This window comes from Coregonus lavaretus, assembly GCF_964263955.1.
Source record: "Coregonus lavaretus genome assembly, chromosome: 7".
Classification (NCBI taxonomy): domain Eukaryota; kingdom Metazoa; phylum Chordata; class Actinopteri; order Salmoniformes; family Salmonidae; genus Coregonus; species Coregonus lavaretus.
In genome coordinates this window covers 32,539,137-32,564,601 of record NC_139994.1, presented here as the reverse complement: position 1 = coordinate 32,564,601, position 25,465 = coordinate 32,539,137, and the positions used below count along the sequence as shown (strand labels likewise).

The 25,465-nt window shown below is 42.2% G+C and overlaps 2 protein-coding genes across 6 annotated transcripts in view; both read left to right on the top strand.

Annotated features, from left to right (window-relative positions):
* The first annotated feature begins 2,397 nt into the window (after positions 1-2,397).
* On the top strand, positions 2,398-22,027 carry LOC311131755 (histone-lysine N-methyltransferase EHMT2-like). Of its 5 annotated transcripts, none has more exons than XM_084164886.1 (27): positions 2,398-2,479; positions 3,098-3,164; positions 3,309-3,496; positions 3,661-3,887; positions 4,088-4,166; positions 4,466-4,545; positions 4,678-4,818; positions 5,891-5,962; positions 6,119-6,239; positions 6,355-6,462; positions 6,717-6,853; positions 7,699-7,842; positions 8,100-8,410; positions 8,667-8,891; positions 9,212-9,294; positions 9,506-9,612; positions 9,842-9,964; positions 10,356-10,457; positions 11,070-11,174; positions 13,093-13,247; positions 13,470-13,782; positions 13,885-13,962; positions 16,607-16,722; positions 20,000-20,086; positions 20,691-20,769; positions 20,978-21,153; positions 21,426-22,027. In XM_084164886.1, exons 3-27 carry the CDS (start codon positions 3,361-3,363, stop codon positions 21,604-21,606), a joined length of 3,486 nt encoding a protein of 1,161 aa, XP_084021012.1. In that variant the 5' UTR covers positions 2,398-2,479; positions 3,098-3,164; positions 3,309-3,360; the 3' UTR covers positions 21,607-22,027. The 5 variants fall into 5 exon arrangements, with proteins under 5 accessions (XP_084021012.1, XP_084021009.1, XP_084021008.1 ...); XM_084164883.1 differs by having other exon boundaries at positions 2,404-2,479; positions 3,329-3,496; positions 4,463-4,545; positions 6,358-6,462; positions 10,356-10,517; XM_084164882.1 differs by having other exon boundaries at positions 2,404-2,479; positions 3,329-3,496; positions 4,463-4,545; positions 10,356-10,517.
* A 2,792-nt stretch (positions 22,028-24,819) lies between these two features.
* The window catches only part of LOC311132674 (choline transporter-like protein 4), a 28,407-nt gene continuing 27,761 nt past the window's right edge, over positions 24,820-25,465 (top strand). Inside the window, exon 1 of the mRNA XM_084165941.1 lies at positions 24,820-25,074. Coding sequence (XP_084022067.1) covers positions 25,020-25,074 — 55 coding nt within the window. The 5' untranslated portion in view covers positions 24,820-25,019. The remainder of the gene's footprint in view (positions 25,075-25,465) is intronic.

The following is a 25,465-nucleotide window of genomic DNA, read 5'->3' as shown; positions in this document are numbered from 1 at the left end:
GTTTCGGCTCTCGCAGCGTAAACTGGACGCTCTGGCCGAGGAGTAAGGTTGATCCAAGCGTTCTGACCAAACAACGGCAGTCAAGCACCCAAGCCAACTTGTAAAAGTTGGCTAGCTTACTAGTTACTTCCAGACACATGAGAGAACACCTCACTCTGACCATGTTACTCGCCCAGCAGAACTGGTTAGGTCGTTTTCATGTTATCTAGAGCGTTAGTGACCAACTGTGCTGCTGGCAACAATTAAATTACTTTTTTTTGCCGACGTTTACTGACACCAGTCATATTCAGCGGGTGTTGCGGGAGTGCTCTCAAATCGGAGTAAATTGCCTGGATTTTTTTTTTTAAATATCTACATCTCCTACGTCTGCAAAGCTAGCTAACTAAATATTATATCAACAAAAAAAAAGAGCTTGCCTAAGAGCTTGCTAAGACTATTTATATAACGTATATACAATCTAACAAATGTTATGTCAAAACAACCATAATGCTTCATCTATAATATAGCTAACGTTACCTAGTAAGAAGCTGATCTCTGCTGGATGCTTTCATGTTTAGCTCGTCTGGGTTTGTTGCTTTTAACTAGCACATGGACAAGCCGTAGCCTACTGCAGTAGACAGACATGACACGAGTACCAACATAGTTGGATCCTTCATTTATTTTACACTAACATTACACAAATGTTTAAGAACAGTCGGCCCTCGAATGCTAACTAGCTAACGTTAACTTGCGAAATCAGTTGAAACAAGCTAGCTAAAGTTACCTACTAGCAAGGATTGAAAGCTAACTAGTTAGCATATCAAACCTGTCGTCTGGTTAGGTTGTAGCCAATGCCAGGGCAAGGTTAGGAATCAAGCTAGTTAGCTTTCGAAAAGCCTTCTTCGATGAGGTTTAACTGCGGTTGGCATCCAATATGTTGCATTACCGCCATCTACTAGACTGGAGTACAACTCCCTTATATTTTGCTCGAAAATTAAAAAATACCCCACCATCTAACAGTACTCACAAAAAATAAAATTAAAATAAATACATTATATATATACACAATGAACACCACCCTACTCCACTATTTAAATATATGTATTCCTACCTCATGCCCTCAACCTGAAAGGATGGGACATCACCACTTAACACACCCTGTAACTCCTCTGATGTCAAGTCTCGCACACACAAATACCTATCTGCAGCTGCCACCACAACCTCAATTTTCTTCGACTTACGTTCCATCCCTGCAGTACAATTAATAACCATTGCTATAAATCCAATCGTTCTGAAACATATCACTTGTTGGCCCATCCCTCTGTACTGTTACATATCTACTACTCTCACCACTCCTCCCCCTTGACCCATATTCCTCTACTTTCTTCACTGCCTCAGCATATGACAACTACTCTTACCCTGGAAACCTCAACCTGCCTCTCTCGCACGGGACATTTCTGATCCCCAGCCCCATGACATGGGCACCCCTACAATTAACACATACCACTCATTTCCCCAATGCTACACATTCCTTTGTCTCATGCCCTTCTGCCAAACGACGAGCATGACAAACACTGGGAATCTTCCCCTTCAGTTGTTCAACTTTTACATTTACTGCTATCCCAGTAATCACTCCTTTCAATGGCGCCCTTATCTTGAGAGTAAAACAATTCACATTTCTTGCCCCCATTTGTTTAACTCCGAGCGCCTTCTCCCTCTGACTAGCAGAAACACAAATTATCACTAGACCAATTCTGGTTATCCTCACCGATTCCACTATACCCAATTTTTTTTTTTACCCACCCTGAAACCACAAATGGATCAGCCAAAAGGCAAGGGACCACTTTTTCCAAAAACTTCACTCCTACTGTCAGACTCATCTTTATCCTGACCGTCGGGCTCCGAATACTTCACCACACCTGCTTACATTTTCTACCATTCTTCTTTAACAAACCTTCTCCCTTTTCCCGCCATTTTTACCGACTCAAGTTCACAATCTTGCTCCCTCTCTCAGACCTCACCTGCCTCTATTTTTCCCTCCATTCCTCCTCCGTATTCCAAGTATACGTCTCCTTATGATAATACTGCACTTCTCCTGACATACATCTTGTTCTTGCTTTCTCAAGGGACGCCATTTACGAGGCTCTCCAACCGAATCTTTGTCTAAAGTTACTTCCACCGTACTCCTGGTTCGCACTAGGGGACTAGCATTGCTGCCTATCTCTCAATTTTCTTATCTTGTTCTTGGCTAACCCGTCCGAAAAGTTCAGCGCTCTCTCGCTTCGCCACCACGAACGTACAGTACACACTCCGTCTTTTCGAATCCCCCACCGGCTCTTGCGGAAAAACCTATCCGCCTTAGACCGGATATTGAATTGCCCAACCCGGAAACGAGAGAATGGCCAACGAACAAAGGGGCGGAGAATGCACGTTTACGCGCACCACGTCAAATATGTCTAATTTCATTGGAAACATGTCGGCATCTGAGAAAATAACCAAGGTAAAGAAATGGTAGCTTTATTTTTCTAGCTAGCTAATTTACAACGGCTATGTTCATTGCAAATTAGCCAGTTATTCAATACATCGAAGATCCATACCCGAAATGCAATATTTACAAGCAAGTTGTTTTGCTTGCAAAGTCTTGTTTCTGGCATTCTGCTAGCATGAAGGCAGCCCCCATGAACAATTAGCTAACTAGCTAGCCAGACACAGGTAGAAAATGGCTCTGGAAGATTTAGGTAAAGGTTCACAATGAAACATTTAAAGCAAATATTCCTACGTTCTGCAATGCATTTTGTGGAGATTGAGTGTCTGACATTTTCCAACTTCAACTTCAGTAGCTAGCTATCTAGTTGGGTCGTGCATACAATAGGAAAAGTTCAATTTCTACACGTGCGTGTATTTCAGTGTCACTCATTACAATTGCAACATTACCTCTGGAGTTTGTGCAGCAGATGGATAACACTTCTAGCTATTATGGATGTTAAAATCTCTCTTGTTACGGTTGTATTCATTAATTCAGTATATGATTTGGAATGTGATCTGCATCTGTTGCACATCAAATAAGTTCCAATGAGTGCTACTTCATATGCTGCTCTGGTATTTTCCCAATGTTTAGGAGTTGTCTGAGAGTGATGCATTGGAAACTGATCCTAAAGTGAGACTCTCAAGCCAGTCGGATGAAGGTATGGATGTAAATTGAGAATGTATGGATGTAAATTGAGAATGTATATATTTAGACAAATATTTGTATACTGTAGATTCTCAAATATATATATACACAGCTTTTATTGAAACCCATTTGGGTTGTGCTGTGCATGTTGATGCAGAGGCGTTGAATGTTTCCTAGGTGATACAAGTACTGCCACAGCAGTTATTACCATGGAGACCGAGCCCATGGGTGGAATGCTGTCACAGTCACTGTTCCAGGAGATTCAGGGGGATGGTTCGAAAAACGGGGAGGAGAGCGAACAACTATCAACAACATCCTCTTCCGTGTCAGGCAGAAACCTCGCAGGTAAAAGATTGATCTATATAGTATCCATGGTTACAAGACTGCATTAACATTGATTTAATGTTTACATCTTTCTTATTGTCAGTTCTCTCTGTTTTCTCTCTCTCTTCCTTAGTTTTCATAATCTGTTTTAATCGATGATTCCTTCGTTTATTGCCCCCTCACAGGACATGCAGCAAAGACCCTTCCATCCACGTCCTCTTCACTCTCCTCCACTTCCTCTCCTTCTGGCAGAGCAAAGATGAGTGTTTTTGGTCCTGGAAGTAAAGCACTCCCGCCCCACCCCTCATCCTCCTCTCCCCATCCCTCATCCTCCTCTCCCCCTCCTGTCACTGGCCAGACAGCAAAGATACACCGTGCTCGCAAGACCATGAACAGACCTCCCCCAACACAGGTGAGTCTCCTAAGACGATGGCTGGTAGTAGCACTATATTCTTTAGTATAGCCATTTTATACTGTGATATCAATCAAAAAGGCCATATCTTATGTTCGAGTTAGTATGTTGACAAATTAGTATTTTACCACTGAAGTTTTCTATTCCTGTCACATTAACCACTTCCTGACCATCTGATCCATTGAGTCTTTGCCTTTCAGGTGAGGTGTATTGAGTCGCCAATCGTGCCAGTCAACCCCACAGACCCCACGACTAGCTTCACGACAGAGAGTGATACTGGTCAGTGTTGAAATATTGCATACATTTTGAATGTTATATCGTATTTGTGCATCTCTGAGTGATGTTCTATCGATTCCCAGGGTCATTTCATGTCTATCTGAGCCATTCTCCATTCAAGCAGGCTGAAATATAGCCGGAACGATGTGTTTTTCTCCGGGAACCCTATAGAACGTCGCTCATAGATGCACAAATACAATATAAAATTCAAAATGGGTAAATCTTTCCTTTTAATGTTTGTGTGTAAGATTACTTACTGTTTAGTTTGCATTCTGTCAAGTTAATTGTCTTTTACTCAGCAGCAGCAAAAAGGAGAAGGTTGGGCCAAGGTTATGATGGTACACCTGAGAAGGCAGAGAGCTCAATAGGCACAGAGCAGAAGGTAAGGACGGGGCAGGGGTGTGTCAGTGCTTTATTATAGCATGGAGATAATAGTTGCTTATAATAGGTCTCATGTTGAGATATTAAGTAGTGACCCTGACCTAACGTTTTGTTTTTGTTACTTGAATTTCAGGCAGATCGTGTACTCCGCGAGGCGGCGAGACGGCGTGACAGTTGGCTGGAGGACTTGGAGGAGGATGCAGATGAGGACGAGTTTCTTCTCTATAACCCCTATGCAAGAGACGACACGGACGCAGCCTACTCCGACAGCAAGGTCAGAGGCTAATATCAATGTGACTGACACGCTCTCCACAGAATAAATATGATTATTGTGGCCACAACCCATTTGTATTAACCCTTTAACAGACAGCTCATATGAATTTTGACAACAATTAAACATGAATTTTGTTTGGCATATTTGATCATCTCGATCAATGCCATTTAGTAAAATGGTAATGTCGTTTTCATTATCAGACTCCCATCTTTTTTGAAACGAGCATTCAAAGATGGTTGAAAACCAGGAAGTGAACATGAGCAAAATTGAACCGCATTTATCACACATTTTTCTTTACTAATTGTGTATAAATAGAAAATTACAACATTGTAAAATGTTGTTGACATCTAAAACATGATTGAATTACTGTTGTTTTACAATTGTAGGAACTCTTGAAAAATATGCTCTACCAGGTGGTTGAATTGCCCATTTAAAGGAATGCTATGAAGTCAAAGCTAGTGATAATGGAGAAATATTGTTATGGGATTTTTTTTGTCTGTGCGAATACAACAATTATTTCAAATCCATATCATTATTCACGGTCTGCCTGTTATCTTCGGTATGTTTCACAATATCATTCAGTACATGCCATGTTACTGATATTTGAAGCATTTGAACTGTAAATGCATTAATTTACATTCATTCTAATGTTCATATTTTGACACACAAATGTATGGTATTTATTAATATTTGATATCAGTCCTCATTTCACTGGGCCTATCTTCCATTAAAAGTAAAAGAGGCAGACATAATGTAAATTCATGTATCATTTTTGACATTATTTAAAAAGTCTTTGCACATTCCTATACAAAATTAGTTTACGCTAATTGGGCAACTCAACCGGTTTGCGACGCGTTATCTATCAAAGTGTAAGTTGTGCAAACACATTTTTTTCATTTATTAGCCTATACTGAGGCTAAATACATATTTTGTAGGGAAAAAAATGTCCTGATATTTTTTCCTTGTGTAGCAGTTGAAGGGTTAATGCTGAATTGCCACGATTTTGAATTGATACAAGGAAACTATTGCTGCTCTCTTTCGATATGTATACCTTCCATTTATCCTTTTGCAGTCTGAAGATGGTGGAATAGAGGGAAGGCTACATGAAAGAGATGCAGAGGAGTCTGGTAACATGTCAGATCATGTGAGTAGTTTAACCCGTCCTGTGTTGGTAGCTACAATCATTTACCGGGCAGTTTTATGCTACATGTGTTTCGTAAGATTCCCTTGCTGGAACATAATATCTATTTGGGCAAAGCAATGTTTCTCTGCCGGTCAACCAAACCCTCTTTGTCCACAGAGCTCTGAGTCGGGCCCACAGAGGCTGGGCCAGAGGAACAAAGTGAGCAGCGATTCGCCATGGACTCGCCCAGGGCGGGGAAAAGGGAGAGAGAGAGCCGAAGGAGTAGAGGCAGGAAGAGGTGAGTGACGGGGAGATCTTTATTAGTTTGTATAAATAGTCTTATCACCGGCACTATCATTATCACCACAGTGCCCTATTGCTGGTCAATTATTATTTTCTGTTGTAACTCCCAGCAGTGTCGGCAGCATCTGCTCTAGGTGGGTCCTGCGAGTACACAGAGGTTGCCTTGGGCTCCCTGGACATCGCGGCAGCAGACAGCCTAACACTCTCACCTCACCACGGTAGGTCGATTGTGTTCACACACAATACACAATCTGCATGTCTTTATCTGTGGTCTCTCAGGGTCAAATCCTAGCTTGACGTATGCTTCCTGAAACTTTGACACAAATCTCCCATTGATGTCTTGTGAACACATGATTTGCGTACATAACTAAAGCCACGATATGGTTCTCAGTGAATAGCACTGATTATATGCTACAGTGAATAGTACTATTTAACACCGATGTGGGAATGTCTTATCTGCATGTCTGTGTAGAAGGCAGTGATGCTGGAGAGACGGAGCGTCTGGAGGAGCTGCCTCTGTGTAGCTGCAGGATGGAGGCACCACGCGTAGACAGCGCCAGCAGACGGCCCAACAGACTCTGCATGGCCACAGAGAGCGTCAATGGAGAGGTGTGTGTGGCTGTGCACATGTAGCCTAGGATTCTTTTCAACAGCGGTGGCAAAGTTAGTGTCGGGTGGCTTGGTTGTGGGCGTGGCCAATGGTGCAGTCTCTGACTGAACATTTTAGAGGCCCTCTTGGCCACACGGACAAAAATAGCAGTTTTAAAACAAATAGCCTGCAATTCTACACATTTTGCCATGGGGCGGAGAGAATTTGCAGATTTAGAGCAAATTTCTAACAATTCTGCACATTTTACCATGGCTTATGCCGTGTTCTTATGCTATCGAAGTATGAAAATGTATGCACTCACTAACTGTAAGTCGCTCTGGATAAGAGCGTCTGCTAAATGACTAAAATGTAAATGTAAGTGACTCAAACATTATAACAAAATCAATAGGGGTCCCATGCCATTACATTTTTGGAATTTTAGATTCTCCCGGTTGGTCTAGTTTTTATTCTGGTGGTTGTTAGTTCTCAAAGATGATCTTATTAAAAAATATGTAGCTCCATTATCTTTTCTACTTATTTTGTATATATTTTTTACATCATATTTTAGGGAGCGGTGGCCATTTTTGGGAGTCGCTGCTAAATGGAAATAGGCAATTCCATCTCACAAATCTAATTTAGAATTTTTATTTATTTATTTATTTGTCATTTAGCAGACGCTCTTATCCAGAGCGACTTACAGGAGCAATTAGGGTTAAGTGCCTTGCTCAAGGGCACATCGACAGATTTTTCACCTAGTCGGCTCGGGGGTTAGAACCAGCGACCTTTCGGTTACTGGCACAACGCTCTTAACCACTAAGCTACCTGCCGCCCCAGCAATTTTTCACTTTCCCTCTGTCTTTCGCAGCTGGTGGGCTGTACCAATATCATTCTGAAGGGGGAGACCATGCGGCCGTCCAGTCGGGTTTCCCTCATGGTGTTGTGCGAGAGCCATCGGTCACATATGGTCAAACATCACTGCTGCCCTGGATGTGGATACTTCTGTATCGCGGTAAGGTTTTGTGCCACCCCCACAATCACACATACTATCTGATGTCAAAGAACTGGATAGGTGAAAGCAAATTCCAAGTAGACATCCTCCATATTGCTTTCACCTTAGACCTAGCTTGTGTTTTCAGATCTGTAAAGATGGAGAGGAGACACAGAGAGGCCACTGCAGACACTTGAAATGCATTATAAGTCTGCATGTACAGCATATGTTTGACCTGGTCTTAACCCTCACACCCCTCCCTATCTCTGATCTCCCAGGGCACCTTCCTAGAGTGCTGTCCGGACCAGCGCATCGCCCACCGCTTCCACCGGGGTTGTGTGACAGTGCTCGGGGCTGGGAGGGGCAGGGGCATGGGCACAGGCATGCTCTTCTGCCCCCACTGTGGTGAGGATGCCTCGGAGGCCCAAGAGGTCACCATCCCCCCCACAGCATCTGCGGTCACAGTGGTCACCACCTCAGCCTCCTCCACCACCACACCGTCCCTCCCACACCCCATCCCCTCGGCCCTCTCCCTGGCGGCCTCCACAGGGGCGCTGAAGAACGGGAAGAGGCCGGAGGGCCCTATCAGGTGAGGATGGAGGGAAATGAAGATGTGTGAAATGACTACGTGTAGGATGCCGTATGATATTTTCTACACTGCACTTCAATCTGCAATCATTGGATGCTTTTGCTCTGCTTGTTGTGTATTTCTGGATAATTGATTTGAGCTTGTGTCTGTGTCATTATTATTTGATAACTATTCATGTGGAAATTATGGATATTCGCACCACCCTAATTGTCCCAGCCTTTTTTTACTCACTCTCTTTCTCCTCTCTATTTGTCAGTGCGAGGATGCGTGGGGTGATAAAGAAGGACCCGGAGCAGCAGCCCCCCCAAGCCGCTGTGGCAGCAGGGCCTGTCAACGCAGCCCCCCCAGGGGAGGGGGGAGTGGACAGTGTGGGACCCTCCCTCTGTCTGCCCAATGGGAAGCCAGTCTGTCCCAGTGCACTTCCCGCAGGGCCCAGTAGGGCGGCACTGCAGAATGCCATTCTCACCCAGGACACTGAGAAGTGAGACAAAATAATAAAATAGACTAATAATGGTCTGTCTTATAGAATATCATTATTTATTGCAAATCAATGATTGATGGGAATTGTTTACAGCTAGATTTGGGCCCTGTTTAGATGCTTTGAAAATACATCCATCTTTCCTCCCTTTGTTGAAATTCAAAATTTTCTGAACTGATTGAATTGGGGAAATGTATTTAATGGTGTTGGATCAGTGGTTAGTCCAAGGAAAAGATGTGGGAGCGATGCATTTTACACAGAGTCCTGACAACCATAACATAGGAGCTGTTCTCACGTGATGATTATTGGTTGTGATTGGTCAGGAGGAAGAAGCTGAGGTTTCACCCCCGCCAGCTCTATCCAGCCGCCAAGCAGGGCGAGGTGCAGCGAGTTCTGCTCATGCTCAGTAAGTGTCATAAGGAGTCTGTTTTGTATTTTACTGTTAGATAAAATACATTCCTGATCTGATTGCATGTTTTGTCCTCTCTTTCATCAGCTCTGGAAACTCGTGTTACCACTGTTCTTTCACATAAGTGCAAGTGAATGAATGAGTTGATATTGACTCCTACTGCTGCTAATAACCCATCCACTCCACTTACTCTCTCTGTTTGGTTCAGTGGAGGGCATAGACCCAGCCTACCAGGCTGACTCCCAGAACAGACGCTGTGCTCTCCACGTTGCCGCCCAGAGAGGCCTGCTGGAGGTCTGCTACATGCTGGTGCAGGTGAACAACCTTTTCATTTCAATTACAACTGGGTGATATTCATTAGGCAGTTTTCTGTTGCAAATGTTTTACTACGGTGTCCCCAAATGAATACGACCCTGCTCTTTATCGTTATGGTCAATGATAAAAGTGACTCCTTTACACTTATTCACCCAAATATGGATCAGAGTGTCACTCAGACAGTTATTATTCACCAGAGTGCTCAAATAAATGTATTGTCTATTTACAGGCAGGTGCTAAACTAGACGTCCAAGACAAATCCATGAGGACCCCTCTCCTGGAGGCAATCGTCAACAACCATGTAGAGGTGACCAGGTACCTGGTCCAGAGTGGAGCCTGCGTCTATCACACTGTGAGTGTCTGGTAAACAGCCCCTATACCAAAGCCAACCCGCTAACACTAGTAGAGGCTCTAATAACATGAGCCGTAAAGGATTTAAACCTGAAAGAATTTGATAATCACCTTGAGTCACCCCAGAAGTCAACAGGATAATATATTATAGACTAACTGTAGCTAGGACCTGTAGGTGGTATGTTAATACAATCTTGATTGCGATCAAATTATCCACTTCTGACAATATTAAAATATGAGATTTTTTCTGTCCACCTCTCCTATTGTCTTTTCTCCTTCTCCTCTTCCCCTCAACTATTCTATTTTTTTCCATTCTCTTTCCATCTCCCTTTTCCCTTATTTTCCTCTCTTCTCCCCTCCTCCCTCTCTTCTCCCCCTCCTCTGCTCTCCAGGAAGAAGATGGCTACACTGGTCTCCACCACGCAGCCAAACTGGGCAGTCTGGACATTGTCACCCTTTTGTTGGAGACGGGACAGGTGGACATCAACGCACAGGTGGGGAAGAGCGAGAGAGGAACACTCTTGGGCTCTAGACAGGGTGGCAACAACCAACAAGTCAGTGTGTGTGTGTTTTATCAGTCTGTCACTCTTTGTCGACTGTGTACTTTGCACTGCATCATGTCCAATGACCACGTTGTCTGGGTTCTGAGAATAATTGTTTATAATTTATCTTGATTCAGACTATGCATGCACAGTTGAAGATAATGATTCTCTTTATTTGATGTAAAGTTGTAATTTTTTTTTTTTACTTCGGCTAACCAGAGTTTGTCTAATTTCAAACTGAATCCCTCTGTATGTTATGTTTGTCTATGCAGTGTAATACTCCTTTACTTAGCGTAGCACTAACACCTTCCTTTGTAGGGATAGTAATCATTCAATGTACTCAATAACAGATACTGTATCATGTGTCACTTGGTAGTGTTAGTTACCTGTAGTTCTTAATTAGTCAATAGACTGAGTTAACTATTACCACCAGAATAAACCTGTATGTTTAATCTATCTACCAGTTCCATGTAATGTACTTGTGTTTGGCTGTATTGGCTTGAGTACCATTGTATAGTCCAGTCCCCTTATCCTCTGAGTCAATGTGCTGTATCCCGCTTTCAGGATAGTGGAGGCTGGACTCCTATCATCTGGGCTGCAGAGCACAAGCACATCAAGGTCATCAGAGCACTTCTTAACAGGGGGGCTGATGTCACCCTCAAGGACAAGGTTAGTCTTTGTCCTGGTATAACAACATATGGGAATACAATGGCCAAACTGATTTTGAAGGAAGATGTGTAGGATTTATAGGCACAAATCCTTGAAACGACAGCATTTGCTTCTTTATACTTCATTTATTGAAGGTCAGTGTCATTTTGGTTGTAGGACTCCAATTCTTTATAAATATATATATATACAGTAGTCAGCCACCAATTGTGCAAGTTCTCCCACTTAAAAAGATGAGAGGCCTGTAATTTTCATCATAGGTACACGTCAACTATGACAGACAAATTGAGAAAAAAAAATCCAGAAAATCACATTGTAGGATTTTTAATGAATTTATTTGCATATTATGGTGGAAAATAAGTATTTGGTCAATAACAAAAGTTTCTCAATACTTTGTTATATACCCTTTGTTGGCAATGACACAGGTCAAACGTTTTCTGTAAGTCTTCACAAGGTTTTCACACACTGTTGCTGGTATTTTGGCCCATTCCTCCATGCAGATCTCCTCTAGAGCAGTGATGTTTTGGGGCTGTCGCTGGGCAACACGGACTTTCAACTCCCTCCAAAGATTTTCTATGGGGTTGAGATCTGGAGACTGGCTAGGCCACTCCAGGACCTTGAAATGCTTCTCTCGAAGCCACTCCTTCGTTGCCCGGGCGGTGTGTTTGGGATCATTGTCATGCTGAAAGACCCAGCCACGTTTCATCTTCAATGCCCTTGCTGATGGAAGGAGGTTTTCACTCAAAATCTCACGATACATGGCCCCATTCATTCTTTCCTTTACACGGATCAGTCGTCCTGGTCCCTTTGCAGAAAAACAGCCCCAAAGCATGATGTTTCCACCCCCATGCTTCACAGTAGGTATGGTGTTCTTTGGATGCAACTCAGCATTCTTTGTTCTCCAAACACGACGAGTTGAGTTTTTACCAAAAAGTTATATTTTGGTTTCATCTGACCATATGACATTCTCCCAATCCTCTTCTGGATCATCCAAATGCACTCTAGCAAACTTCAGACGGGCCTGGACATGTACTGGCTTAAGCAGGGGGACACGTCTGACACTGCAGGATTTGAGTCCCTGGCGGCGTAGTGTGTTACTGATGGTAGGCTTTGTTACTTTGGTCCCAGCTCTCTGCAGGTCATTCACTAGGTCCCCCCGTGTGGTTCTGGGATTTTTGCTCACTGTTCTTGTGATCATTTTGACCCCACGGGATGAGATCTTGCGTGGAGCCCCAGATCGAGGGAGATTATCAGTGGTCTTGTATGTCTTCCATTTCCTAATAATTGCTCCCACAGTTGATTTCTTCAAACCAAGCTGCTTACCTATTGCAGATTCAGTCTTCCCAGCCTGGTGCAGGTCTACAATTTTGTTTCTGGTGTCCTTTGACAGCTCTTTGGTCTTGGCCATAGTGGAGTTTGGAGTGTGACTGTTTGAGGTTGTGGACAGGTGTCTTTTATACTGATAACAAGTTCAAACAGGTGCCATTAATACAGGTAACGAGTGGAGGACAGAGGAGCCTCTTAAAGAAGAAGTTACAGGTCTGTGAGAGCCAGAAATCATGCTTGTTTGTAGGTGACCAAATACTTATTTTCCACCATAATTTGCAAATAAATTCATTAAAAATCCTACAATGTGGTTTTCTGGATTTTTTTTCTTCTAAATTTGTCTGTCATAGTTGACGTGTACCTATGATGAAAATTACAGGCCTCTCTCATCTTTTTAAGTGGGAGAACTTGCACAATTGGTGGATGACTAAATACTTTTTTTCCCCCACTGTGTATATATATATATATATATATATATATATATATATATATATATATATATATATATATATATATATATATTTACATTAATTGATTGTGATCAAAGTCCCTCTGGGATGATACAAATCTCTCCTCCTCTCTCTCTCTCTATTAGGAGATGAATGTGTGTCTCCACTGGGCATCCTTCGCAGGCTGTGTGGAGATAGCAGAGATGGTCCTGAACGCCGGCTGCCAGCTGTCCTCTGTCAACATGCACGGGGACACTCCCCTACACATCGCTTCCAGGGAGGGCTTCCTCGAGTGTGTCACGTGAGTAGCCCAATACCCTGTCAATCGCATCCAGCGGTTACTCTTGTAGTCTATTAGTTTGGAATAGAAGGAATTTGTCCGTAGATACTTATCTGAAGTCATTTGAGCATTTTACGCCCCTAATGGTTGCGGTTATCATATGGGGTGGGTAATCTGATCCTAGATCTGTGCCTAAGGGCAACTTTAGCACCTTGTTTGATTGCTTATCTCCTCTCTCTACAGGCTTTTCCTCTCTAGGGGGGCAGACATTGACATCATGAACAGGGAAGGGGACACACCTCTTTCTCTGGCGCGTTCCGATTCGCCCGTCTGGGTGTCACTCCAGATAAACAGAAAGCTGCGCAGGGGGATAGCCAATCGCATGCTTCGTACAGAGAAGATCATCAGCAGTGACGTAGCCCAGGGGTATGAGAATGTGCCTATCCCCTGTGTGAACGCAGTGGATGATGAGGGATGTCCCTCAGACTACAAGTACGTCTCTGAGAACTGTGAGACTTCAGCCATGAACATTGACCGCAACATCACGCACTTACAGGTACATACATACGGTAACAACACACACTTATAGATGATACATACATATGATACTTGTTATCATTGATCATGCATGCATCCTGTGTCTGTATCTGTCCCTCAGCACTGCAGCTGCACAGATGACTGCTCCTCCAGCAACTGTCTGTGTGGACAGCTCAGTATCCGCTGCTGGTACGACAAGGTTAGTGACACATGATTTATTTTACAGCCCACTTTATTTGGATATAAAAGTATGTAAATGTTGGGGTTGTAGTTTATATTTGATTAAGGAAATTGACAAACTGGAACCTTGTAAATATCCTGGGTTTTCAGAGATCTTGCTCTCATTCTTCAAATTGTACATATTATATCTTATTAAACTGTGGATAGTTTGTTGAACACATTATTTGTGATGGACTTTCCAAATAAAGTGTAACAAACTGTATTTCCATTTTTTGTCCCCCATTATGAAATTGGGGAGGGGACTGTGGATCTGTCTCCGTCCATCCGGTTGTACGTTCGTACGTTAGTCACACACGATATCTCAGACAGCACTGGCCCTATTTTGACAAAACTTGGGTGAATGATGTGTCTTGCCATATAGATCCAGCATTTACAAAATTACACTGATTGGCCAGATGGTGGCGCAATAACAATAAATTGAAAATTCAAACTTTGAAAGGGTCACGCCCTCACCCAGTTTTAACTAAAGTCATGAAATTCGGTACATATGTCCCTCTCCTCACAAGGAAAAAATGTGTCTCTGGATCCATAAGGTCCGTCATGATGGATTTCCCTCCGAAAAACACTTACTCTTCTGGCACCGACTGACTGATCTGCACAAAACTTGATATGTGGCCTCTATGGACAAAGGTCTCTCAGTGCAATATTTTCCAGACTAGTACCTAAAACAACATGGCCGATATTGACCAATAAACATTCACGTGGATATTCATATTGTAACAATTTGGTACACGTGTTGCAAACACTGTCAATACTCAACATATGCAAGAACATTAATATCGACCACATAGGGGCGCTATAACGGGCACATGTTTATCTCATGATCTGTTTGAATCAGAGTGCTGAAATTTGCCACACATGCTCAGGGATATGAGTCTAGCTAACCCACGTGATACCTCAGACTTCACTGGCCCAATTTTTATGAAATTTGGGTGAATGATGCGTCTGAAAAGATGTAGCATAAAGCTTACTTAATTATTAGATACAAAAAAAAAGGATTTTCACTGCATCCGGGATAACGTATACAGATGATTCGGCTTTACAACCTCTCCCCCTAAAAATAGGTTTACCAGTAAGCCAACTTCATAGACTGCGTCGCATCTGCGACACAGGAAGAATATGATAGACAATTAAATGATCTCCTTGAGTGTTTTCGCTTTAGAGGATACCTTGATACCTGGCTTGATAAAGCTTAAAAACAAGTTAAAAGCTTGAACAGAAGCCAGTTACTTAATAAATCCCAACAAAAACAGAATAAACAGTTTTCTGTAAACTATATACTTACTTTCAATGATAGCCATAATGACATCAAGTCTATTGTCAATAAACATTGGCATAGATTATCATCAGACTCCTCTTGAAATTCTGACTTCCAGAATCCACCTTTATTCACCTATAAACGATCAAGAAATCTATCAAACATATTGGTTAAATCAGATGTAGTCGGAGAGAGAAGAGGCATTCATGAAAGGATGCTTCCCCTGTAGATCATGTACCTCTTGTAGCACCATAAGGAAACAAAGTCATGTATAACTTGCACTACTAAAGGAGTTATTTATTTGTTAGTGTTCTTGCAATAAGATTTATATTGGAAAAACATCCCGTTTTGGAGAACATAAATCCACTATTAGACGTCAAGATATCACCTCGCCAGTTGCGAGATACTTTATAGAACAAAATCATTCTAATAATGAATTGCGTTGCATCGGGATCGAAAAAGTTCATCCACCACGTAGAGGTGATTACGACAACAAATTACTCCAAAGAGAAACCATGTGGATATATAAATGAAATTCTGTATCTCCACACTGTTTAAACAAATCATTAGATTTCACCTCCTTCCTATAAGCTACATTTAGACAAATGGACAGTGTTCTTTTATATCAGATTTTACGTATCGTTTATGAGTTGGCCCCACATATTTATGAACGGCTGTGCCTGATGTCCTTTGTGTTGGGCTGTCTCATGAATTTATATGATGTATTCAGGTGAGCGGACACCTGGGGCGGTTGATTCGTGAGTTGCACTTCGTGCCCGCTCCTATACCCATTGTGACTAATTTGTATACAGGTAGAAAAGCCACATCTCTGATTGGCAGATGAGTGGCAATCCTGATTAGAAGCACCTGCTGCCCATCGGTTGTTCTTTACAAATACTGTTTTGAATTGAAACCTACACACTGAAGAAGGCTGTAAAGCCGAAACGTTTGTGAACGCTTTCCCTGATGCAGTGAAAATAATGTAAAAAAAATGGAATAAGGAAGTAAGCTTTATGCTACATTTAAGTGCGAACACCATTTTGTTTGTCTGAATTTGCGGGTTTTACGTGATGTTCTCTTTTGATGAATGATGCGTCTGGCCATAAGAGATCCGGCATTTACAAAATTGCACTGATTGACCACTGTGCTCTTGGAAACTGTCAAGACTCTAGAAATTGTTTTATACCCGTCCACAGATATATGCCTCATCACAATTATATCTCAAAGATCTACGGACAGTTCCTTGGACTTCGTAGTATAGTTTCTGCTCTGACATGCACTGTCAATTGTGGAACCTTTTATATCTAATTTGTGGGGGACTACATGTGTTTTCTGTGTTTACCAGGACCACCGGTTACTCCAGGAGTTCAATAAGATCGAACCACCTCTCATATTCGAATGTAACCTGGCGTGCTCCTGCTACCGCACCTGCAAGAACAGAGTGGTGCAGGCGGGCATCAAGTAAGAGCTGTGTTACCACACCACTGTACACATTTAAATCGAATTAGAACACTATTGTATACAGTGCCTTCAGAAAGTATTCATACCCCATGACTTATTCCACATTTTGTTGTTACAGCCTGAATTCGAAATGGATTAAATATTAATTTTTTTTCTAGAAAGTTTTGCACATTTATTAAAAATGAAATACAGAAATCTCATTTACTTAAGTATTCACACCCCTGAGTCAACACTTTGTAAAAGCACCTTTGGCGGTGATTACAGTTTTAAGTCGTCTTGGATATGTCTGTATCAGCATTACACATCTGGATTTGGGGATTTTCTCCCATTCTTCCTTGCAGATTGTCTCAAGCTCTGTTAAGATAGATGGGGAGTGGTGGTGAAGACCAATCTTCAAGTCTTTCCACTGATTTTTAATGGGATTCAAGTCTGGTCTTTGGCTGGGCCACTCAAGGACTTTCACATTCTTGTTCTGAAGCCATTCCAGCGTTGCTTTGGCTGTATGCTTGGGGTCATTGTCCTATTGTAACGTAAATCCTCATCCCAGTCTAAGGTCGTTTGCACTCTGAAGCAGATTCTCAATAAGGATTTGCCTGTATTTGGCTCCATTCATTGTTCCCTCCATCCTTACCAGTCTCCCATTCCCTGCTGCTGAAAAGCATTCCCATAGCATGATGCTGCCACCACCATGCTTCACGGTAGGGATGGTGTTAGACAGGTGATGAGCTGTGCCTTGTTTTCTCCACACATAACGCTTTGCATTCAGGCCAAATAGTTAATTTGTCTCATCAGACCACAGACTCCTTTGCCTAATGATCTCAGTCTTTCACGTGCCTTTTTTCAAACTCCAGGTGTGATGTCATGTGCCTTTTTTCTCAGAAGTGGCTTCCGTCTGGCCACTCTCCCATAAAGGCCAGATTGGTGAAGTGCTGTAGAGACCGTTGTCCTTCTGGCAGGTTCTCCCATCTCAGCCAAGGAACTATGTAGTTCTGTCAGAGTGGTCATTGGGATCTTGGTCACCTCCCTAACCAAGGTCATTCTTGCCTGGTTGCTCAGTTTGGTCAGACGGCCATCTCTAGGCAGAGTCTGTGTTGTTCCGTATTTTTTCAATTTCCCAATGATGGAGACCACTGTGCTCTTGGAAACTATCAAGACTCTAGAAATTGTTTTATACCCTTCCGCAGATACAGTTGAAGTTGGAAGTTTACATACACTTAGGTTTGAGTAATTAAAACTCGTTTTTCAACCACTCCATAAATGTATTGTTAACAAACTATAGTTTTGGCAAGTCGGTTAGGACATCTACGTTGTGCATGACACAAGTAATTTTTCCAACAATTGTTTACAGACAGATTATTTCACTTATTATTCACTATATCACAATTCCAGTGGGTCAGAAGTTTACATACACCAAGTTGACTGTGCCTTTAAACAGCTTGGAAAATTCCAGAAAATGATGTCAAAACTTCTGATAGGCTAATTGACATCATTTGAGTCAATTTGAGGTGTACCTGTGGATTTATTTCAAGGCCTACCTTCAAACTCAGTGCCTCTTTGCTTGACATCATGGGAAAATCAAAAGAAATCAGCCAAGACCTCAGACCTCCACAAGTCTGGTTCATCCTTGGGAGCAATTTCCAAACGGCTGAAGGTACCACGTTCATCTGTACAAACAATAGTACACAAGGATAAACACCACGGGACCACGCAGGACCTTGTGAAGATGCTGGAGGAAACAGGTAGAAAAGTATCTATATCCACAGTAAAACGAGTCCTATATCGACATAACCTGAAAGGCCGCTCAGCAAGGAAGAAGCCAATGCTCCAAAACTACCATAAAAAAGCCAGACTACGATTTGCAACTGCACATGGGGACAAAGATCGTACTTTTTGGAGAAATGTCCTCTGGTCTGATGAAACAACAATACAACGGTTTGGCCATAATGACCATTGTTATGTTTGGAGGAAAAAGGGGGTAGCTTGCAAGCCGAAGAACACCATCCCAACTGTGAAGCATGGGGGTGGCAGCATCATGCTGTGGGGGTGCTTTGCTGCAGGAGGGACTGGTGCGCTTCACAAAATAGATGGCATCATGAGGAAGAAAAATTATGTGGATATATTAAAGAAACATCTCAAGACATCAATCTTGCTTGGTCGCAAATGGGTCTTCCAAATGGACAATGACCCCAAGCATACTTCCAAAGTTGTGGCAAAATGGCTTAAGGACAACAAAGTCAAGGTATTGGAGTGGCCATCACAAAACCCTAACCTCAATCCTATAGAAAATGTGTGGGCAGAACTGAAACAGTGTGTGCGAGCAAGGAGGCCTACAAACCTGACTCAGTTACACCAGCTCTGTCAGGAGGAATGGGCCAACATTCACCCAACTTATTGTGGGAAGCTTGTGGAAGGCTACCCAAAACGTTTGACCCAAGTGAAACAATATAAAGGCAATGCTACCAAATACTAATTGAGTGTATGTAAACTTCTGACCCACTGGGAATGTGATGAAAGAAATAAAAGCTGAAATAAATCATTCTCTCTACTATAATTCTGACATTTCACATTCTTAAAATAAAGTGGTGATCCTAACTGACCTAAGACAGGGAATTTTTACTAGGATTAAATGTCAGGAATTTTGAAAACTGAGTTTAGAAGTATTTGGCTACGTTGTATGTAAACTTCCGACTTCATCTGTATATGCCCCATCACAATTCTATCTCAAAGATCTACGGACAGTTCCTTGGACTGTCAATTGTAGAACATTTATATAGACAGGTGTGTTTCTTTCTAAATCATGTCCAAACAATTGAATTGGCCACAAGTGGGCTCCAATCAAGTTGTATTGACATCTCAACAACGTTCAAAGGAAATTGGATAAACCTGATCTCAATTTGGATTGTCATAGCAAAGGGGTGTGAATACTTATTTAAATGAGATATTTCTGTATTTCATTTTCAATGAATTTGCTACAATTTCTAAAAACATGTTTTCACTTTGTCATTATAGGGTATTGTGTGTAGATGGGTGAGAAATCAATTGAATCCATTTTGAATTCAGGCTGTAAGACAACAAAATGTGGAATAAGTCATGGAGTATGAATACTTTCTGAAGGCACTATCTGTCCCACTGGGGACCAGTACAAAAAATGTATGCACTCTCTACTGTAAGTCACTCTGGATAAGAGCGTCTGCTAAATGACTAAAATGCTAATCTTACTGTCTGGTCTGTGTCCTGGTACAATCTCACTGGTATACTTTCTCTCTCTCTCTCTTAGGGTACGTCTCCAGTTGTACCGGACAGAGAAGATGGGATGGGGAGTTCGGGCTCTACAGGACATTCCCCAAGGCAGCTTCATCTGCGAGTAAGTGTGTGTGTGCGTGCGTATGGTTATTTTAAAGGAAATTAGTGTGTATAAAGGCAATTCGTAACCCAATTCCAAACATGCCTTGAGGCCACAGGTATGCTCCGATAGTGTAAAAACAAGCATACATTTATTTTCCAAACAAAGGTAATTTCATAGGCTATATTCCATCGATGATCAGACTTAAACGGCAAACAAAAAGTATAGACTAATAGCAGCTTTCTTAGTTCCAAGTATTAGCTTAGTGGTAAAAAAAAAAAAAACTGTGCGGTACCGCCATACCTGAGGCCTAGTTGACCCATACTGCCAAAAACCTAAATAGAAAAGGGAAGGAGAACATGGGCGGGCGGGCGGGGGCGGGGGGGGGGGGGTTCCCAGGAAAGGCTCCATAATGCTTTTAAATACCGATGATCACCATAATGGAAAACCAAAAATCAACCATACTCAATAATTCATAATGCAATATGTATACTTATATTCAATATAGCACACAAAAAAAAGAAGGGAATTTGGCTCCAACAGTAGCCAATCTAATGTTTTGCCAGTTCTATCAAATAGTTAATTGGCTTGTTGATGAATGTAAGTAACATTTCTCTCCACACAGATATGTAGGAGAACTGATCTCTGACGCAGAGGCAGATGTGAGAGAAGATGACTCTTACCTCTTTGACCTGGACAACAAGGTACCTCATCTGTTTTTCCTCTCATAGGGATTACACATAAAAACGATAAAATACATCAAATCAAATTTGATTTGTCACATGCGCCAAATACAACTGGTGTAGACTTTACCGTCATTTAGACACAGAGATACGTTTTTAAAAACATACCGCTGATATACCAATGCACCTTAGTACATCTCTCTCTCTCTCGCTCTCCTTCCCTCTAAAGGACGGGGAGGTGTACTGCATTGATGCCCGTTACTACGGTAACATCAGCCGCTTCATCAACCACCTGTGTGACCCCAACATCATCCCTGTGCGGGTGTTCATGCTGCACCAGGACCTGCGCTTCCCCCGCATCGCCTTCTTCAGTTCCAGAGATATCCTCACAGGACAGGAGCTAGGGTGAGAGGCTGCACCGCACGCACACTGTGGATCTGAGCGCCAGACACAAAATGGAAGCCCAGTGGAGTGGCTTTGATACTGCCTTAGGAAAGTTGAAACATGATTTGGCACCACTTTTTCAGTAAGAGTAGCATCTATTCCATATATCGCTTCTCTTGCACCAGAAATAAAATGGCCTGAGAGTATATTGTTTATTCCACTATGAATATGATATTAACGTACATTGTAATTCCAGGCTGATACAATTCTCAATGTTCTTTCTGTGTGCACAGGTTTGATTATGGAGACCGTTTCTGGGACATCAAGAGTAAATACTTCACCTGCCAGTGTGGATCAGAGAAATGCAAACACTCAGCGGAGGCCATCGCCTTGGAGCAGAGCAGGCTCGCTCGACTGGAAGCCTGTCCAGAATCGGAGACTGACCCTGGGCTTGCCATGCTAGGAAACTCCTAGGCTTCCCCTGGGGCCTGTTGTGTGTATTTCTCCGTTTTTACACTGTCACTGTTAATTTCGTATGAATTTGTGCAGTTATTGTTTCAGTGTGGTAGACAAACTTTAACCTTTTCCATGTATGGGGTATAAATGACTGACAAAAAAGGTGTCTTCTGTGTAAGACCCTTTCATACAGTACAGTATTGCCATGAGAGATCAGTGGCACTACAGCATGCTATGAAATGCCAGTTATGCTCACCACTTGCTGTGCCAAATACATACTGAACAATTAATTTCACAGTACTCTACCATGAAACAGTCTACTGCTGTGAAGTAATTGAAGAAGTTACCAACAGCTGACTTGTGTAGTAATGAAGTCATATTGCATATGTCTGTTTTTGTTTTATGTTTTGTCATTTTAATAAATGTGATTAAAAATTGACTAATGGATCCACATTTGTTTCAGCAGTGTTGCATTTCATACAACTCACTGAATATCAAGCAGCCCAGACAATCCAGAGAATTGGTGGTTCTAATTTCTACATAGTTTGCTAAAAAGTTGAGAATGTAACATTCCATTTGTATCTTATTTTTTAAAGTTTAACCTTTGCTCTGAACAGCACCTTAATCTGGTCTTGGACAGAGTTGAATAGGTGCCACTATCTGCGAGTCAACTGAACCATGCTTTCCTTCCCCTGCCCCAGTTCATGGTTATTGCAAAGTCTACTACAACTCATGATGGGAAAGGGAATATGAACTCTTTGCTTTTACAACTTTTCCAGTAATATTGACAGCAAAGTCCATTTGACAGCCTTGTTCATGTTAAATCACTGAAGAACATGTGGAGACAGACTTAAACATTTCCAAAGCAATAAGGAAGGGCTTTTAATGTGATGGGTAGTAAAAGTCACTCCCTCAAACATCCTAAATACACTGAACAAAAATATAAAAGCAACATGTAAAGTGTTTGTCCCATGTTTCATGAGCTGAAATAAAAGATCCCAGAAATGTTCCATATGCACAAAAAGCTTATTTCTCTCATAATTGGTGCACAAATTTGTTTACATCCCTGTTAGTGAGCAATGCCAAGATAATCCATCCACCTGACAGGTGTGGCATATCAAGAAGCTGATTAAACAGCATGATCGTTACACAGGTGCACCTTGTGCTGGGGACAATAAAAGGCGACTCTAAAATGTCCAGTTTGGTCACACAACACAATGACACAGATGTATTAAGTTTTGAGGCAGCGTGCAATTGGCATGCTGACTGTAAGAATGTCCACCAGAGCTGTTGCCAGAGAATTGAATGTTAATTTCTCTACCATAAGCTGTTTTAGAGAATTTGGCTGTACATCCAACCGGGCTCACAACCGCAGACCATGTGTAACCACGCCAGCCCAGGACCTCCACATCAAGCTTCTTCAGCTGCGGGATCGTCTGAGACCAGCCACCTGGACAGCTGATGAAACTGTGGGTTTGCACAACCAAAGAATTTCTATAAAAACGGTCAAAAAACGTTTCAGGGAAGCTCATCTGCGTGCTCGTCGTCCTCACCAGGGTCTTGACCTGACTGCAGTTCAGTGTTGTAACCAACTTCACTGGGCAAATGCTCACCTTCGATGGCCACTGGCACGCTGGAGAAGTGTGCCCTTCACGGATTCATCCTGGTTTTAACTGTACAGGGCAGATGACAGACAGTGTGTATAGTGTCGTGTGGGCGAGCGGTGTGAACAGAGTGCCCCATGGTGGCAGCGGTATGGGCAGGCATAAGCTACTGACAACGAACACAATTGCATTTTGTCAATGGCAATTTGAATGCACAGATATACTGTGACGAGATCCTGAGGCCGATTGTCGTGCCATTCATCCGCCACCATCACCTCATGTTTCAGCATGATAATGCATGGCCACATGTAGCAAGGATCTTCTGTACACAAGTCCTGGAAGCTGAAAATGTCCCAGTTCTTCCATGGCCTGCATACTCACCAGACATGTCACCCATTGAGCATGTTTGGGATGCTCTGGAATGACGTGTACTACAGAGTGTTCCAGTTCCCACCCATATCCAGCAACTTCGCACAGCCATTGAAGAGGAGTGGGACAACATTCCACAGGCCACAATCAACAGCCTGATCAACTCTATGCGAAGGAGATGTGTCACACTGCGTGAAGCAAATGGTGGTCACACCAAATACTGACTGGTTTTCTGATGCACGCCCATAACTCTATTCCCAGTCATGTGAAATCCATAGATTAGGGCCTAATGAATTTATTTCAATTGACTGATTTCAATATATGAACTGTGTACAGATTTTGTTTTTTCCATTTATGTTTTGAGGTTGGACTTTTAGCACGTATAGCACGCTAGCACGTAGGGTGCACCGATTGGTGTCACTTCGTTAATCAGTATGTGTTACACCTGTGCAGGCTTGTCCATCTCATTGGTCAGAAGGCGTTTCCCCTGTGTTGGCCAAGGTAATATTTAAGTGGCTGGCCCAGTGCTCTAGTTGTTTTGAGAGATGTGGCGGGTCTACAAAAAAAAACATGTTTTGTAACTGCAGTCGACTGTGGTATTTTGGACGCAGTTATTGCAGAATAACTGCAGTTATACTGCACTCTGACTGCAATCTGTTTTCGTAAGGGATGGACTTTAAGTTGGAAGCATTTGTGGAAAACCCTACATGGGAGATGCTAGATAAATGTATGAAAACGAATTTTCTGGTCATTACAAAGCATTATGACATCAAAGTTGCACATGCCTATTCAAAAGCAGTAGTCACATAGTTAAAGGCACCTCATGGTCAATCCGACATCTGTATTGGCTGTGCATCATTTACGGTGATATGGCCTCTGCAGAAGTCAGGGCATTCATACTTCTTGCGCTTCGCCGAGCAGCGCTGTTGTCAAGGAAGTGAGTTTGTGTTTATACAGGACCTCCCGCCCTCACCTACCATCAACCAATCATGTCAATGCGGAGTTATACGGAGCCCTCCACATTGTTAGCTACAAAATTTGAGTCATACAGCGATGCGGTACAGAGCTCAAATTGGCCTCTGCGTGCTTCCAAAGGCGCCGCTATTGCGTCACACCATCCATACGGGGCCTCCGACCACATTTTCGGATCAAGCATAAATTGGCTCTTACTCTTTACTGCTTTGTTGGAGAAGTGAAATCCTTCCTGACATTATGTGGTTTTCTTGCTGAGTGCGCATCCCACAGGTGCGTTCGTGATGTCACAACCCTAGTTACTGGAGCGCGAGGGAGTAAGATTTTATTCAAAGCAAGTTTGTTTTTTATTGTGCACACAGGTGTAGTAACACCTTTAAAACGTAGTTTTATACTTTTTGATTATTTAACTTCGACTTGATTTACCTGGCAATTGGAACGTTTTAGACCAATATAAACTAGTAGAGGTGGAGGAAAGGATAGGAAATGGGTAAAAAAGTGAAGGAAGAGAGCTTGGATTCCGTAGATTCGTCGGAATATGGTGAGTTCATTTCACATCGCAGGTTACGTTACCTGGGCTAGTATTTGTCGAACTTCACATAATAGTGTCATATTTTCTGTCATATTTCTACAATGAAAATGTTTATTTTTATTTATTTGTCTCTAGTCTAGCCTGTTTGCCTTTTTTCAGTGATGAAAACACAGACCCTATTAGGCTACTTCTTTACTAGATGTGTCACATTTGGGCCTATAGCCGATGACAGCATATTTGAGTAGCCGATTAACAATTTGTGACATTGTCAATTGCTTATTATTCAAGATGTACATACAATGTAGTTATAGGCAAAGTTGATATTAATTGTTTTCATGATGCAAATACAATATTGATGATGTATTTGACCAAAATACTACATCAATAATATATTTGGTTA

Coding starts and splice junctions, on each gene's coding strand:
- LOC311131755 (XM_084164882.1), top strand. CDS start 2,432: ATGTCTAATTTCATTGGAAACATGTCGGCATCTGAGAAAATAACCAAG. Junction 13,783..13,884: donor GCAACATCACGCACTTACAG/GTACATACATAC, acceptor TCTGTCCCTCAG/CACTGCAGCTGCACAGATGA. Junction 21,154..21,425: donor CTCACAGGACAGGAGCTAGG/GTGAGAGGCTGC, acceptor CTGTGTGCACAG/GTTTGATTATGGAGACCGTT.